This window comes from Equus przewalskii, chromosome 5 (assembly GCF_037783145.1).
Source record: "Equus przewalskii isolate Varuska chromosome 5, EquPr2, whole genome shotgun sequence".
Taxonomy (NCBI): Eukaryota; Metazoa; Chordata; class Mammalia; order Perissodactyla; family Equidae; genus Equus; species Equus przewalskii.
The window spans coordinates 68,957,331-68,975,385 of NC_091835.1; the positions used below are offsets into that span (position 1 = coordinate 68,957,331).

General features: G+C 38.2%; 1 protein-coding gene across 22 annotated transcripts in view; it reads left to right on the forward strand.

Moving 5' to 3' along the window:
- Positions 1-18,055, forward strand: part of LARP4 (La ribonucleoprotein 4) — a 170,654-nt gene that overhangs the window by 109,602 nt on the left and 42,997 nt on the right. For 12 of the 22 annotated variants that reach the window (XM_070621274.1, XM_070621265.1, XM_070621270.1 and 9 more), the window contains 2 exons: positions 16,731-16,878; positions 17,857-18,009. In XM_070621274.1, the coding sequence (XP_070477375.1) occupies positions 16,731-16,878; positions 17,857-18,009 (301 nt within the window). Of the gene's footprint in view, positions 1-3,503; positions 3,837-5,125; positions 5,166-16,730; positions 16,879-17,856; positions 18,010-18,055 lie in introns of those variants that run through there. The other 10 variants (XM_070621279.1, XM_070621278.1, XM_070621276.1 and 7 more) reach the window with 4 other exon arrangements.

Consider the following 18,055-nt stretch of genomic DNA (forward strand, 5'->3'; position numbering starts at 1 on the left):
ACCGAAACTCGGTATGCATGAAATAATCTCTCCATTCTCCCCTTCCCCCAGATCTTACATAATTTTAAAAATAATTTATCTGACTTGTAAAGTTTTCTCTTTTTTTAAGTGATAACATTTTAAATTTTAGGTTAGGCTTACAATCTGAAATAAGTGGGATATTTGCCTAGATAATTTTTATTAACTTTATGTTACAGTAATCATAGATAGTGTTGTTCCTTTCACCCCAAGTACAGTACTGTTTTTTCCCATTAGCTTAATCATTTATAAAAAGTTAGTAGATGTCACTGAAAATGATTTTTTTTTTTTAAAGATTTCATTTTTCTTTTTCTGCCCAAAGCCTCCAGGTACATAGTTGTGTATTTTTAGTTGTGGGTCCTTCTAGTTGTGCTATGTGGGACGCCACCTCAGCATGGCCTGATGAGTGGTGCCATGTTGGCACCCAGGATTTGAACTGGCGAAACCCTGGGCCACCTAAGCAGAGCGCGTGAACTTAACCACTTGGCCACGGGGCCGGCCCCTGAAAATGATTTTTTAAAAAATGACTTAGAAGAAGAAGGCCTAAATGAATTTGAAATGATTGCCAAGAAGAATTACAAATAAGGAAATAGCTGAGTTGGTTTTGAACAGTTTAATTTTGGAATAATAAATGGAGCTGGATGCAGAATTTTAAAATGAATAAAAACGTTTTCAAATAAAAATATTTTCAGATATAGTGGACTGAAAATGAAGTAGAAATTATTTTTGAAGTGTGAAAAGTAGAATAAAAGACTAATAACTAGAAATATTGATATTCAACTATTTTATATCAGTTGGGGTTGTATCAGTTTGGGTTATCTGCCAGCTCCGTGTTCCCAGCTAATGGAAGTGATCCTTAATACTAATACTGGACAGGAACATTTCAAATCTGTTATTTTGGTCTGCTACCTAGGAGCTTAAAAAAGGGTTTTGACTCTGGAGTTAGAAATGGAGTCTGAGTCTGTGTTGCAGAGGAGTGGAAAGTAGAGGAAGTTGAGAAACTTTAATCTAGCAGTCATTGTGAAGTCAGAAAAAAGATTTCTAACCTCGTCTTTGAATATCCTTAAGTGAAAATGGAAAATGACTCTAGCTCTGATAGTGTTCGTAGCATTTTAATTTGTCTTTCCTGTATTCTGTGTTTTGCTTAAGTTTTGTTTTCTTTAAAGTTTGATTCTCAGGGGAGGTTTCCAGCCTTCTTGAAAACATTGTAAATTTTTGTATTGTGTACTATGATTTTCTGTAAGAGTTTGGGAATCCTATTTCAAATGTTAGCTGTATGACCTGAGGCAAGTGACAACGTTTTTGATCCTTAATTCCTATCTGTAATTTAAGAATAATAATTTTGGGGCCAGCCCCTTAGCCAAGTGGTCAAGTTCGCACGCTCTGCTTTGGCTGCCCACGGTTCACCAGTTCAGATCCTGGGTGCAGACCTGCACACCACTCATCAAGCCATGCTGTGGCAGCATCTCATATGGAAGAACTAGAATCACCTACAGCTAGGATATACAACTATGTACTGGGGCTTTGGGGAGGAAAAATAATAATAATAATTTCTTCTGACAGAGGTTATGTTTGTGATGTTTATGTATTAGGCCTTGTAATACAGTCTAGGTAAGGGCTTGACAGACACTATGGTTTGATCATCACAGCAATTATATTGTGATGTGAATTGTTCACTAATTAAGTAGTTGCCTTCCAAAATGACGGAAATTTATGCTTTGTATATTAAGTATTTCTGGAAGATTTATTAAAACTACATGATAGTGGCATTGGTAATTGTAAAAACTATTTTTTTTTCCTGAGGAAGATTTGCCCTGAGCTAACATCTGTTGCCAATCTTTCTCTCTCCATTTTCCCCCCCCCTTCCCCAGAGCCCCGGTACATAGTTGTGTATCCTAGTTGTAGGTTCTTTTAGTTCTTCTATGTGAGCTGCCGCCATAGCATGGCTACCGACAGATGAGTGATGTGGTTCTGTACCCAGGAACTTCATGAACTCAGGCCGCTGAACTTTTTTTTTTCCCCTTTGAGGAAGATTGGCCCTGAGCTAGCATCTGCTGCCAATCCTCCTCTTTTTGTTGAGGAAGACTGGCCCTGAGCTAGCATCCGAGCCCATCTACCTCTACTTTATATGTGGGACGCCTGCCATAGCATGGGTTGCAGTGCTATGTCCGCACCCGGGATCCAAACCAGCAAACCCCGGGCTACCGAAGCAGAACCTGCGAACTTAACTCCTGCGCCACCGGGCTGGCCCCACGCCCCTGAACTTTAACCACTAGGCCGTCAGTAGGGCTGGCTTGCAAAAACTACTTTTATTTTATCTATCTACCTATCTATCTATCTTTTTATTTTTTGAGGAAGATCAGCCCTGAGCTAACAACTGCCAATCCTCCTTTTTTCACTGAGGAGGCCTGGCCCTGAGCTAACATCCCTGCCCATCTTCCTCTACTTTATACATGGGACGTCTACCACAGCATGGCGTGCCAAGCGGTGCCATGTCTGCACCTGGGATCTGAACTGATGAACCCCAGGCCACCAAAGTGGAACGTGCGAACTTCACCACCGTGCCATCAGGCTGGCCCTGGGTTCTTATTCTTTAATAAGGTGATTCATGAATCTCATATGTAGAACTTTCTAGGGAGAAGTCTATAAATTTTGATTATATGTTTAGAACAATCCATGACTCCCCAAAAGTTAAGCCGCTGATCTATGGAGGCCTCAGTTTGTTTTTTCTGTTCTTTTTTAAAAAAAATTTTTATTGAGTTAATAATAGGTTACAATCTTGTGAAATTTCAGTTGTATATTATTGTTTGTCAGTCGTGTTGTAGGTGCACCCGTTTACCCTTTGTGCCCACCCCCCACCTTTCCCCTGGTAGCCACTAATCTGTTCTCTTTGTCTACATTTTTAAATTCCTCCTATGAGTGGAGTCATACAGAGATTATCCTTCTCTATCTGGCTTATTTCACTTAACGTAATTCCCTCAAGGTCCATCCATGATGTTGCAAATGGGACGATTTTGTTCTTTTTTACAGCTGAGTAGTATTCCATTGTATATATATACCATGTCTTCTTTATCCAGTCATCAGTTGATGGGCCCTTAGGTTGCTTCCACGTCTTGGCTATAGTGAATAATGCTGCAGTGAACATTGGGGTGCATGGGACTTTTGGAATTGCTGACTTCAAGCTCTTTAGATAGATACCCAGTAGTGGAAAAGCTGGGTCGTATGGTAGTTCTATTTAATTTTTTGAGGAATCTCCATACTGTTTTCCATAGTGGCTTCACCAGTTTGCACTCCCACCAGCAGTGTATGAGGGTTCCTTTTTCTCCACAACCCCTCCATTCTGTTCTTTTTTAAAAAACTTATTTGATGTCATCTGATCAAGGTATTGGGAATCTGGGGATATGAATCTTGTCTTTGTTTCAGATGCTAAGAGGACCAGGACTAATGGCTTTATTGATGAATAAACTTCAGGTTTGCTTTCACAGTGGACAGTCAGTGAATGCTGATTCTTGACAACTTGGAGAGCTCGGGGAGAAATGACCTAACGTTGTCCGTGCTGTTCAAAGTGTGAGCCCCAGACCAGCAGCAAACTTCTTTACCCAGGGGCTTGTTAGAATACAAACTCTCTGGCCCTGTCCTTGAACTGCTGAATAGAATCTGCATCTTATCAAGATCCCTAGATGATACTTATTCACAAAATTTGAGAAACACTCATATAGCATATATTCATTCATCGATTTATTCAACAACTTTTGTTGTCGACCTCCTGTCTGCCAGTCGCTGTTCAAGGTACTAGAGAGCAGTAAGCCATAGACAAGGTCAGTGCCATTGTGGAGTTTGTAGACAAAATAATTCAGATTGGGATAGTACTTTGTGATAGAGGATAAATTTTATCGCATAAACTACCGTGAATATTATTTATTTATTAAATTGAAAGTTTGCTGTACTTTGGCCCTACAATAGAAATCATTGCAGAACTGAATTACTTCTGCCCTGGGGACCCTAGTTCCTATCTGGTGGCTATTTTCTGTATCTATTTCTTGTGGATTATTAGCCACTGTACACAGAACTGGGGCCAGGGACCATTTACCTTGGTGAGGAGACTTAATAATATTTCTTTCTTCTTCCTTTTTTTTTTTGAGGAAGATAAGCCCAGAGCTAACATCTGTTGCCAATCCTCCTCTTTTTGCTGAGGAAGACTGGCCCAGAGCTAACATCCATGCCCATCTTCCTCTACTTTATATGTGGGATGCCTACCACATCATGGCGTGCCACGTGGTGCCATGTCCGCACCCGGGATCCAAACTGGTGAACCCCGGGCTGCTGAAGTGGAATGTGTGCACTTAACCACTGTGCCACCAGGCCGGCCCCTGATAATATTTCTTTTTTTTTTTAGATTTTATTTTTTCCTTTTTTCTCCCCAAAGTCCCCCGGTACATAGTTGTATATTCTTCGTTGTGGGTCCTTCTAGTTGTGGCACGTGGGACGCCGCCTCAGCATGGTTTGATGAGCAGTGCCACGTCCGCGCCCAGGATTCGAACCAACGAAACACTGGGCTGCCTGCAGTGGAGCGCGCGAACTTAACCACTCAGCCACGGGGCCAGCCCCCTAATATTTCTTAAGTAGTGTGTGATTAGTTGTCTTAAAGTTTTCTCTGAGGCAACTCTTGTATAGTGGCAGACTCTCCAGACTGCCTAGGTTCGAATCCTGGCTCTGTCTTATTAGCTATGCAGCAGGTAAAGTAACTTTTTCCTTATCTGCAAAATATGGATAATAGTATTTACCTGAAGTTGTTATAAAGATGAATTAAGTGTTCCATAAATGTTATTATTCTGTCAGAATGGGTGAAAAATTCCCAGTTTAATTTTCATTTTTACTTTCTATAAAATACCCCTAAGCATCTAGTAGGAGGACCCTGAAGGTTTATACAGAATGAAAAGTTTGTTCTGTTTTGTTTTGTGTCTTCTTTTGTTTTTTTATGTACTTGTAATTTAGTGGTCCTCTCAATTTTGGAGATGTAAAAATTAAACCTGGATGATTGATCTGCCATGAGACAAATAAGTTTAATCAATGTATACACTTTATTTCTGTTTTTCACCATTTGTAGGGTTAAGTGGCATGGAATTTCTGTTTCTGATAGTAATTAGGTAAGTAAAACAAATGGTTATGTATGACCAAAGAGATGGTTTCACCGTATTTATGGTGACTTTTTCCTAACTCTTAGTTCTCTTACCTTAAAACTGCTGTCACTTATGACCGGAAGGTATTGTTTTGCCAAGAATTTGGCTTCCCTTTTTTCCTCTCATTTATGTCTCTCCCCAGATAAGAATGTGCATCAAATGGACCAATAATGAGAACTGCTTTTGGCTTATTTGGCAATGACACATATTGCTTAGAAATAGAGGTGGTGATTGATCGATCAGTTTTATGGACTGACAATTTGAGTATATTTGTGGTGATTTGAGGGTGTCTGTGAGCTGATGTACTGTGTGTATGTGCTGGCAGGTAGTTTGAGCATGCACTTGGACAATTTACATCCTTTAATGGATGTTTTATGGAACTGTGTAGCCTCAAGGGCTTGCTTCTAGTTCTGTGGAAGAGAGAAGGATTTTGATGGAGTTATTTATTAAAGCTTGGTCAAAAGATGAATCAAACATGGTTATCTAGGATTCAAATGAAAAAATAAGGCTTTGTTCTGGTTAAACTGACTTGTCAGATTCATTGTTGTGTCATTTTAAAGACTTTGCTATAGAAAAACACATCAACTTTTTTGATGGACGTTTCGGTTTTCAATTTTTCTTTATGTTGAGTAATTCTATAAAGGACACTTGTGTATAAAGCCCATAGGCTAAGATTCACTGCAGTAAGTTAAAGAATGAACATTTTTAAAGTTTTTCAGGGGCCGGCCCCATGGCCGAGTGATTAAGTTCTCACGCTCTGCTTCAGCAGCCCAGGATTTCCCCAGTTCGGATCCTGGGTGCAGATGTGGCACCGCTCATCAGGCCATGCTGAGGCGGCATCCCACATGCCACAACTGGAAGGACCCACAATTAAAAATACGCAACTATGTTCCAGGGGGCTTTGGGAGAAAAAGGAAAAATAAAATCTTTAAAGTTTTTCATATCACTGTGGACAAATTGCTTTCTAGAAGTGTTATGACAGTTTTTACTATTGCCCAGTTTACTGCATCTTTGTCAGCATCAGGCATTCTTATTTGTAAAAATTCACTATATAGGTTAAAATGGAGTAATTGATTTGTTTTGCATTTCTTCGATGATTAAGTGTGATTGAACATTTTTCCATGTTTATTTGCTTTTTGGGTACACTTTGCTGTGAATTGCCGTTTTGCTTGTTTGTGCTTTTTTTTTTTTTATCAATTGGTAGGCTGTATAAGCTTTCTTTGAAGACAATAGTCTTTTATGTCACTTGCCAAAAATGATTTTCCCAGTTGATGTGTGTCTCTCTCTCGCTCCCCTTTTTTTTTCTCTTTGTTGAGGAAGATTTGTCCTGAGCTAACATCTGTTGTCAGTCTTCCTCTTTTTGCTTGAGGAAGCTTGTCCCTGAGCTAACATCCTTGCCAGTCTTCCTTTACTTTGTATATGAGATGCCGCCACAGCATGACCCCATGAATGGTTCGTAGATCTGTGCCTGGGATCCAAACTCAAAAACCCTGGGCCACTGAAGCAGAGAGCACGAGCTTAACCACTACACCACCGGGCCGGCCCCTGATATGTCTTTATTTTATTTTATTTATTTATTTTGGTGAGGAAGATTAGCCCTGAGCTAACATCCATTGCCAGTCTGTCTCTTTTTGCTTGAGAAAGATTGTCTCTGAGCTAATGTCTGTGCCAGTCTTCTTCTATTTTGTATGTGGAACCCTGTCACAGTGTGGCTTGATGAGCAGTCTGTAGGTCCGTGCCCAGGATCCTAACCCGGGAACCTTAGGCCACCAAAGCAGGATGTGTGAATTTAACCACTACACCTCTGGGCTGGCCCCTGGTGTGTCTTTTAATCTGGATCTTAAATGTTTCCTTATATGTTTTCCGATTGTAAAAGTAATAGATGTTAATTATAGGAAAATACAGAAAAGCACAAAAATGAAAATAAAAAATGAATAATTTCTGTGATAGGATACCAACTTGCTTTCCTTCTCCCCAAGTTTCTGTAAATGTTTTCCAATGTATTCTCAATATTTTTTCCCACTTTTAAAAACTTTAGTTTGAGGGGCTGGCCCTGTGGCCAAGTGGCTAAGTTCACACACTCTGCTACAGCGGCCCAGGGTTTCACCAGTTCGAATCCTGGGCGCGGACATGGCACCGCTCATCAAGTCACCCTGAGGCGGTGTCCCACATGCCGCAACAAAAAATACACAACTATGTACCAGGGGGCTTTGGGAGAAAAAGGAAAAATAAAATCTTAAAAAAAAAAAACCCAACAACTTTATTTTGAAATCATTATAGATTCACAAGAAGTTTACCCCAGAATGTACAAGGTGGTCCCATATATTTTTTGCCCATTTTCCTCTAGTAGTAACACCTTGGATACTATAGTATGATGTAGAGACCAGCAGATTGACATTGGTACAGTCCATAGAACTTACTCATATATCATGAGTTTTGTATACAATCTGGTTTTGAGACTCTGGGATATTCTTTATATGGCTGGACTGTAGTTATTGAACAAATCCTGTGTAGTTGGTGTCTTAGTCCATTCGGGCTGCCATAACAATATCACAGACTGGACAACTTAGAAACAACAGAAGTTTATTTCTGGGAATTCCAGAATCATGGTGCCAGCAGATTTCGGTGTTTGCTTAGGGCTTTCTGGTTCGTAGATGATGCCTTTTCACTGTATCCTCACATGGTGCAAGGGGCTAGGGAGCTCTGCAGGGTCTCTTTTAGAAGAGTACTAATCCCATTCATGAGGGCTCCACTCTCATTACATAAGCACCTCCCGAAGGCTCCATCTCCCAGTACTGTCACACTAGGCATTAGGATTTCAACATTTGAATTTGAGGGGTATACAAATGTGCAGACCATAACAGTTGGATGTTTCTAATTTTTCACCATTATAAAATTAGTTTAGTCAACATCCTTGTACTTACATATTTTTGCCTATCTCTTTCTTTTCAGTAAATAGGACAGGTAGAATTTCTGGACCAAAGAATGTATATTTTTAAGGTTTTCGATAAACATTGCCAACTCTTAGAAAAGTTTTATGAATTACAGCAGTGAACTGATTGTCTCTTTTTATACTTTTCAAAATGGCATTAAGTAGTTCAACAGGTAAAAAATCATATTTTGTCATTAACTTCCTTCTTGTCCTTTGTACATTTTCCCTCTTTGGTAAATATCTTAGTAATTTGAGGTTCTGGTGTTAATCAGTTAGTGTTATAACCTTCCAGGTCTTTTCTGTTTTTACATACCTGTATATCTGTACAGTGATTTTTATATGTTCGTTAACACGTAAATGATAAAACAAAGTGCTTATTGTTCTGCAACTTGATTTTTTTAACTGAACAATATGCCTTGAAGCACTTTCTATATTAGTGTATATAGGCCTATCTTTTTTTTTTTTTAGCTTTTAGGTATTCCATGTTATGAAATGTACTACATTTTGTTTAACCATTTGCCTGTAGATGGACATTTAGGTTGTTTTCAGTCTTTCACTCATGGGATCAGTGCTACAGTATACTGTGCCTTCTTGTGTACATTAATGGCTTTTGTAGTGTGTGTTTTTAACTAGGCTGGTGAAAAGTATAAATATTCCCAGGAGTATTGTTTGTCTATATGCCATGGATCTCATACTTTGATTATCCCTGGCACCATTAGCAAGGGGCACATCAGATTTATGGATAGTATGCTCCGAAAGGCATCTAGTTAATTATTTTGATTGATTATTAAATGCTTAATGAAATAGTACATTGCATCACTAAAAAGTTAAGTTTTTGATCATAATCCCTAGATATTTGGGTATTTATTTTTAAATTAAGTATATATGACAATATATTTTGTATATTAATCTCTTATAGTGAATATTTGTCATATCTGAGGCCTCCCAATTTTTGAGTACTTTTCTACATTTGCGGAAATTCGCATATTATGAGTCAGGCCTCTCTAGTGTATGAACTAGTCAAAACTGCAATTCCCAGATTCTCTCGTATCTAGATGGATGCAGGCATGTTACCTAAGACCCACTAGTCAGACACACCCACAGATGACTTCTATTTGAAAATACACAATGTAAGGAAATGAAGGTTCTGTTCTGCGGGCTGGAATGGCAGTAGAGGTGGTCAGCTTTAAGTGGAGTTAATAGTTGCAAGGCTGAGTTTCTAATGGAGAAGTGACTTTGGTGCTGGCAGTAGTAAAGCTTGTAATAGATTTGAATTTTGACATTTAGTGCTTGGTGATGGCAGGGATAGTGATTTCCTCATCAAGCCACTTCTGCAACATTATTTTGGGTAATTACCTTTGCGTGTGTTTTTTCAGTCCTTCCAGTGATGTAGTGGCAGTGACACTATCCTTTAATAAAATACCTTTCTGTTTAGCCAGAGCGGATTCTGAATACTGACTGATAATAATCCTTGATAAGATACTTTTGGTACAGCACAGGTGGTTCGCACCTTGATGAGATCCTTTTGGTACAGCACGAGTTGTTCACGCATCTACATAGTGGCAAATATAAAGATGACTTGCTTTCTAAAATTGCTACTTGGTGGTTTTTAGATAACTCCTTGGTGTACCTGTCCTGGTGGAGCTACCTGGTGGTCTAAGAAAACTAGTTAGTTTCCTCCTTAAGCTAATTATGATATGAGGTAATTGTGAACTAACATCCCTAAGCTGAGATGTTGCTATGGTTATTCAAATAGTGCTACTTCACAGATACTTTTGCTCCCCTGCAAGGTTTGGCTTTTTGTTATTGGTTTTGATGTTATTGTAAAAGCTTTTAGCAGTCCTGAAACCAAAAGCCAAGAAATACCCTGACATAAGACTTCCATTTTAAACTCAGGCCACGTGAAAAAAAGGAAGATTATATCAACTCTGATCTTCCAGCAAATGAGAAGAGTAAATACAGCTGCTAAACCTTAATTCCTGTTTTGCACATGTGCCTCTACTATTTCATTCGAATAGACAGTTGAAGGTCTGCTCTTGGCTTGGAGTATGTTAATAGCTAAAATTGAAAGAAGAGGAAGACCTAGTGTCTGCCTTCCTTGAGCCCAGTGACTAGTTGCAAAGAACACATATTTAAATAAACTATGGTAGTGGTAAAAAATAGAGCTATGTACAAATAGTAAGAGGGAAAGAGGAAGTAGTGACCAAAATAAATGAAGTTGGGTGCCCAAGGTATAGAAACTAAAGTTTTGGTAGAGTAGGCATTATGTTTTTAAAAATGAGGAAACTGGGGCCAGTGATGGCATAATTACTAAGTGGCAGAATAAAGTTAATTTTTTTCTGTTACACCATAGTTGCCTCTCAAGTGTTGGAATTACTCTTCAGTTTAGCTTTATGAAGACAATACTGGTAACTTCTTTTTTTAGAAATATTGTGAATTAGATATTCTGGAAAATAACTGAAAATTTTGGTTGATATATTTAAAAGAATTTTTTTTTTTCCCAAGGAAGATTAGCCCTGAGCTAACATTTGCCAATCCTCCTCTTTTTTCTGAGGAGGACTGGCCCTGAGCTAACATCCGTGCCAATCTTCCTCTACTTTATATGTGGGACGCCTACCACAGCATGGCTTGCCAGGCGGTGCCACGTCCGCACCCGGGATCCGAACCAGTAAACCCCGGGCCGCCGGGAAGCCGAAGTGTGAACTTAACTGCTGCACCACCGGGCTGGCCCCTAAAAAATGTTTTTAAGCAGAGCATTAAGCTGGTAAGAAAGCAGATGAAATCTTCAGACCAAAAATAATCAGAAAGTACTAAACCAGAGAGAGAAGCAGGTGGTGAACTGAGGGGCTACCCTTAATGCGTCTGTTGATCCTTAGTGGCCCAGAGCTTTGGTTTTAATGAGCAGTGCTTAGAGACAAGACACAAGATAAACTGGGGCCCGGGGGACAAGATTTCCCAGAGAAAAGGAAACTTGTCAGTTTTAGCCGTGGCTCTGGTTTGATGGAAGAGGTGTCTTCCTAATAATTCTAACCACAAATCCTCTTTGATGCCAAAGCAGGGCTAAAATTCACACTACCTATTGTTCCCCCAAAAAAACCTATGTTGAAAATTAAAGTGATAGTAGATTGATAGTCTTAGTATGCAGTCATCTACCAGAAGGAAAACAAACCCTCTTCTGAAGAGCACATTTTAAACATGATCTTCAAAATTCCCACAATTAAAGTTCCAAGGAAAATGGGCTTACAATGTAAAATAAAGCATGTAAGTCATCATGAGCATGGTTTAATGGAAATGATGAATCACAAAATCAAATCCTCAAACATTACACATATTGGAATTATCAAATAAAGACTGTAAAATAGGAATGTTTAATATGCTTAAAAGAAGCAAGATACTGAAAGGATGATCAGGAAACAAAACATCAATCAGATACCTTTGAGAAATGAACCAAAAGGAACTTTAAGAAATGGGAAATACAGGGGCTGGCCCAGTTGCATAGTGGTTAAGTTCGTGCACTCTGCCTTGGTGGTCCAGGATTCACAGGTTCGGATTCTGGGCACAGACCTAGCACTGCTCATCAAGCCACACTGTGGCAGCATCCCACGTAAAATAGAGGAAGATTGGCACAGATGTTAGCTCAGTAACAATCTTCCTCAAGCAAAAAGAGGAAGATTGGCAACAGATGTTAGCTCAGGGCCAGTCTTCCTCACAGGAAAAAAAGGAAAGAAAGAAATGAGAAATATGAAAAGAACTTATACACTTGCTGGACAGATTGAACACATCTTAGAAATAGCTAGAGAGAATTGATGAACTGGACGAAAGATCTTACATAATTGCTCAGAACATAATTTCTTAGAAATTGGTAAAATGAAGAAATGGTAAAAGAGAGAGAGATTGATACAAAGAGAGGTGGAACATAGGGTGAGAAGGTATAGAATATTTAATTGGAGTTCCACAAGGAAGTAATAGAGCAGTTGGTGGAGAGACAATATTTGAAGAGATGAGAATTGTATAGAATTGATGAAAGATGCATCGGATTTCAAAGAGCTCAGTGAATCTCAAGTAGAATAAATAAAAAAGAATTCCACACTTAGACTTATGATTGCAAAAGTGTAAAATACCTTTGACAAATATTAAGCAACCAGAGATAAAGGGAGATTAGGAATGACAGCTAGACTAATGGCTGATTTCTGATCAGGAATGGAGCAAACCAGAAGGCAGGGGGGATATTTTTAATGTACTGAAAGGGAATAAGTGCCTAGTGAGAATTCTGTATACAGCGAAGGTAGAGGGTAAAATAAAGGTATTTTTAGTGAAACCACAACTTGAGAATTTAGCAAAAAAAATTCTGAGTGATGTCTGTGGAAGAAGGAAAGGTCTGAAATGCAAGAAAGAATGATGATCAAAGAAAATGGTCAACATTTATGTAAATTTAAGTAAATATTGACTGGTATAAAACTAAAATAATGGTATATTTTATCTATATACAGGCAAAATAGGCACAGAGTAATCTTTGATTTTAAGGTACTAGATACTGTAACGTTTATGTTCTGATTTGAAAAAAATCTAATGGATGTAATAAGCCTTTTTATTTTATTTTTTTGACTCAAAGTGATGTTTTAGTGGAATGCTTTATTTTTTATTTGTTTATTACAGATTTTATTTTTTCCTTCTTCTCCCCAAAGCCCCCCTGTACATAGTTGTATATATTTTTAGTTGTGGGTCCATCTAGTTGTGGCACGTGGGATGCTGCCTGAGCATGGCTTAGTGAGCGGTACTAGGTCCGTACCCAGGATCCAAATGTGCGAAACCCTGGGCTGCCGAAGCAGAGCTCGAGAACTTAACCACCCAGCCACGGGGCTGGCCCCTGGAATGCTTTGTTAATAGAATGCTTTTATAAGGGAAAAAATCTCTGATCTGGTTATTGTAGCAGATCATGTTCCCTTCTAGCCCGTGTCCACATGTTCATGCACTTTTTGCAATGTAATAATCTGTGAGTTGTAATCATTGGGTGGTTAATACTGACTTCATAGTTAATCTCTGTGTCTTTCATTGGATGTATTATTTCTCATATAATAGGATAGCCTGTGAAAGGGAGATACTAGTACTTATGGATTGTTTTGTGTGTTTTTTTTTTAAAGATTTTATTTTTCCTTTTTGTCCCCAAGGACTCCCAGTACATAGTTGTGTATTTTTAGTTGTGGGTCCCTCTAGTTGTGGCATGTGGCATGCTGCCTCAGCATGGCCTGGTGAGCACTGCCATCCATGTCCGTGCCCAGGATTCAAACTGACGAAACCCTGGACCGCCAAAGCAGAGTGTGCGAACCCAACCACTCGGCCATGGGGCCGGCCCCTGGATTGTTTTAAGAAGTAGATGAGATGATACATGTAAAGCATTCAGTACAGTGTCTAGCTGGCAGAATTACTTAACATGTTTACTTTTGTTATTGTGGTGGTTATGGTTTTTTTCACTCCATTGTGTGAAGGCATTTTTCATATTTCATCAATCCTGAGATGCACATTGTTGCACATTGTAACTTCTCTGAAAATTGGCATACATCTTACAGGATTTGGTGTGTCATGGTTTAATAAACAGCAGGGTTTTTTCTTTGTGATATAGTAGTACCTCTTTAGCTTTTGTAAAATGTGGTAATATGTCTTTATAATTTTGAATGGCTGTGTAATGCTTTACGTAGTGAGAGTGTCATAATTTCCTTTGTTCCTTGTCTGTCTGACTTTGGTTTATTTCCATTTCTTGGCTCTTATAAATAATGCTAATATATGGGAATATGAGTTGCACTATTTTATACAATCTCCAGTAAAGAATGAGTTTGCAAATTTTATGCCAATGTGGGAATTACTTTTAAGTGCTTTGCTAATTTAATAAGTGTAAAATGGTGTTTTATTTTCTTATTTGTGTGCATGTATGTCTATTTTTTCTAGAATTTTATTTTTCTAGTCTAACTTTGTTTTTAATTTTATTTGCAGTTTTATAGTCATCCATCTATTGTGATTTGTATCTGTTTCTTCAAAGTTAATTTTTCTCTGATATAATAGTTGGCATTTAACTTTTAACTTCACCTTGCAGTTATCTTGATGTAATGCATTAGAGTTTGTGTAGACAGCTGAATTACCTTCCATTCAAAACCAACATACTTTATAAAAAAGTGGGGTAGTTTTACTGTGTTAATTGCTTTTAAATGTTAATATAATTTAATTCTGAAAATAAGGAATTCTTACTTCAATTTTTGGTTGACAAAATTGAGACTCAGGTGGGTTAAGAAATTTTCCCACGATCACACAGCTGTTAATGTTAGAGCTGGGTTTTCAATTCAAACGTGGTTTTAGAGCCTCAATCATTATATGTTTAGATAATAATTAGCAGCTACATTGAAATAGGAATCCTTATTTTGCTTTACTAAAGCCACATACTATGCATAACAATTCGGTAAGTTAGAGTATTTCTAGTAGGTTTATGGCCTCTTTACTGCATCTTTTTCGTGTACAGATTTTTTTTGTTAAATGAATTTTTTACTCTTTCATTGTATTTATCAAGATTCAGAAATTTGATTCTTCTTTTTTTTTTGAGGAAGATTAGCCCTGAGCTGGCATCCATGCCCATCTTCCTCTATTTTATATGTGGGACGCCTACCACAGCATGGCATGCCAAGCGGTGCCATGTCCACACCTGGGATCCGAACTGGCGAACTCCGGGCCGCCGAGAAGCGGAACGTGCAAGCTTAAACACTGAGCCACTGGGCCGGCTCCTGATTCCTCTAAGAGCCATAGTTTTTATTAGCTATTTTCTTGGGTAGGGACATATCTGGTATTTTCAGAATTGAGAAAAAGAAGGGAAAGTAAGTATGTAAATACATAGATTTTTTTTTTTATTAAAATGCTTATCAAATTAAATGCTGTTCACATGGCAGGAAGTCCAGGCTATCACAAGCTCTTCACAGCTCTTTTCTGCCGTCAGTCAGAGATTAATAAGCTCTACCTAAATTCCCAAGTCACAGTCAAGTCAGCTCCGAAGGCAAAGCGGGCAGTATATTGCTCTAGTGAAGGCAGAAAGGGGGTATGACGATATAGTCTGTAGAGAATTTTTTTAAAAAAATAATAAATTTGACTAAAACACGTATGCTTTCTATTACTCTGGCAATTCTAAACAATGTCAGCTGTACTGCCACTACTACCACCATTTCAAGGCCCAGCCCTTGCTCCCAAGATATGAATGAACCTTGGCATAGAAAAGGACATTGTGTCTGAGCTTTCTCCTTTTTCCCAAATGGAGTTTCAGTTGATAAAAGGAAGCAATCAAAAAATATATGGCAAGCTACAGAGTGGAATTATGGAAACAGTGTTTCATTGGTTCATACATATGTCATGTTAGTTGCATAGTATGGAAACTCAAACTCCAGTAAACATTTGGTTTATTATATTAAAGGTACAGGGGAATTTCATGGGACATAATTGCAGAAACTAGTTAGGCTTCCCAGAAGCTGAGTCTTCTCAGTAACTGTGTCTGGGGTCTCTGCACTGCTACCTATCCAGAGTCCTGCTTTGGCTGGCCATATTTGGGTGTTGGTGATACCTTGAAGGCCAATTCGTTTTTTTTTTTTAAACCCTGTGAACCAGGGTCAGTCGTAAGAATTCCCTCCAGGTAAACAATTTGTGACAACCTCCTGATAAATGACTCAGTGTGTTCAGTTAATTTTCAGGAAAGCTTGAATTCCCAGTATCTGCAGGTCATAAGCTTGAGTAATTAATTCCATGCCCTTTGAATCCACCTTCTAGTGCCTGCCATCCATGGGAGGGGCCTGTGGTTGAGAAGACAGTTAAAAGTAACTTTCTGGAAAGGGTGTAAAGTTTTTGAAGGGTCATTAATATACTTGAGAAGGATTGAACCCTGTTGTTTGGTTGAATGAGGTGAGAGAAGTGTATTTTGTGCATCCTGCTTTCTTCTTCTCCCTCCACCTTTTGAATACCCTTCTCCTCCCCCACCCCGCACACCATGATTCATTTCTGCTTTTCCCCTCTGTGTCTGTGATTAGATGATGTATGCAGAAGATCAGTTTAGATGGTAATATGTTAAATAGTTATGTTGTGGACGTTAAGAATATAGGGCAGATTGCTGTTTTTGACTTGGAGGAAAAAATTTCTAGTGATAGAATCGTTCAGATTCAAAGGTCTCTGCCACAGCTTAGATGGCAGTAAAAATTGTATTGCTTTAGATAACTCAAAAATTTGCTCTAGATAAACATATGCTAATATCAAAGATATATAAATAGTTTGAGTAAATTTTATGACATTTGGAAGTAGCTTGGGGTAAAGAAATATTTCTATATTAATAGTGTTTTATAGAGATATGTTTTTTATTGTATAGGTAGCTAAATTTTATATAGACATTTCAAGTTCATCTACTTAAAAAAGATTTATATTTCCAAATGAGCGAAAAACTTAAAAGAATTGTCCATTAATTAAATGTGAAGAAAACCCCAATAATAAATAAATAATAAATATTAAATAAATATTTTTATCTGAATTTGTAATTTTAATACACTGACTTTTAAAATTTACAAATAGATCCTTTGATTATTTAGCAGGTAACATCTAAAGGAACTGGTTTAAATCCTAATGCCAAAGTATGGCAGGAAATTCCTCCTGGAAATACTGATGCCACTCCAGTAACGCAAGGAACTGAAAGCTCTTGGCACGAAACAGCAGCCACATCGGGGTCTCATCCTGAGGGTAAGTCCTAAATATTTCATTATGACAAATCATTTTCGTTAAACATATGACCAAACCAGTTCATAGAACTTTGGGGTACATCCTTTGATTACTTGATTAAATATATTAAGGTAGTGGTGAAAGGTTAAAGGTAGTGGTAAAATCATGCACAATAAATGTTAAATATAAATGTTTTTTTTTTAAATATAAATGTTTAACATAGTTTGTACATAATTCTCATTTGTATCCAGTATGAATGGATTGTCCCTAATTTAAAGTAGTAGCTGTATCTTTGCGTTCAGCATTTAACCCATTTATAATGTGGTATTTATAAATTGGGGTTTCTTTTCTTTTTGAGGAAGGTTAGCCCTGAGCTAACTACTGCCAATCCTCCTCTTTTTACTGAGGAAGACCAGCCCTGAGCTAACATCCATGCCCATCTTCCTCTCCTTTATATGTGGGACACCTACAACAGCATGGCGTGCCAAGCCGTGCCATGTCCGCACCCGGGATCCGATCCGGGGAACCCCGGCTGCTGAAGCAGAACATGCACACTTAACCGCTGCGCTCCTGGTCCGGCCTCTATAAATTAGTTTTGATCTACCATCATTGGCAATGCTGTTTACTCTTTGACCTTGGGCAAATGACTTAACTTCTCCGTGCTGCTTGTTTCCTTCATCTGTAAAACAATAATAATAATAATAATAATAATTGCTTTTGGCATAGGATTTTCTGAGGATTGAGTGAGTAAGGTGCATGAAGCTGTCTGACACATAGATAGCGCCATATAAGTTTAAGCTATTGTTAGTCATTTTAGTTATCCGTAATGGTCAAAACTTATCTCCTTTGGGAAGAGAACTCCTACTTAAAACCATGAAGACATTTTCTGAACTAGTAGAATTCCTTGAAATCTTGTTATAGAAGACATGGAGCCCAGAGTTCCTCAAGATAGGATTTAAAGAATTCCTATTTACTTTCAGGATGTTTTCTTTAATGCAGGTAATACAGAGCTTTCAGATGATATGTGTAAGGAATATGAAGTAATGTATTCATCTTGTGAAACCACAAGAAATACTACAGGCGTTGAAGAATCAACCGATGGAATGATTTTAGGGCCAGAAGATCTGAGTTACCAAATATATGATGTTTCCGGTAAACTTTATGGTTTTTTTGGTAAAATGAGAATGCAGTATGCTAG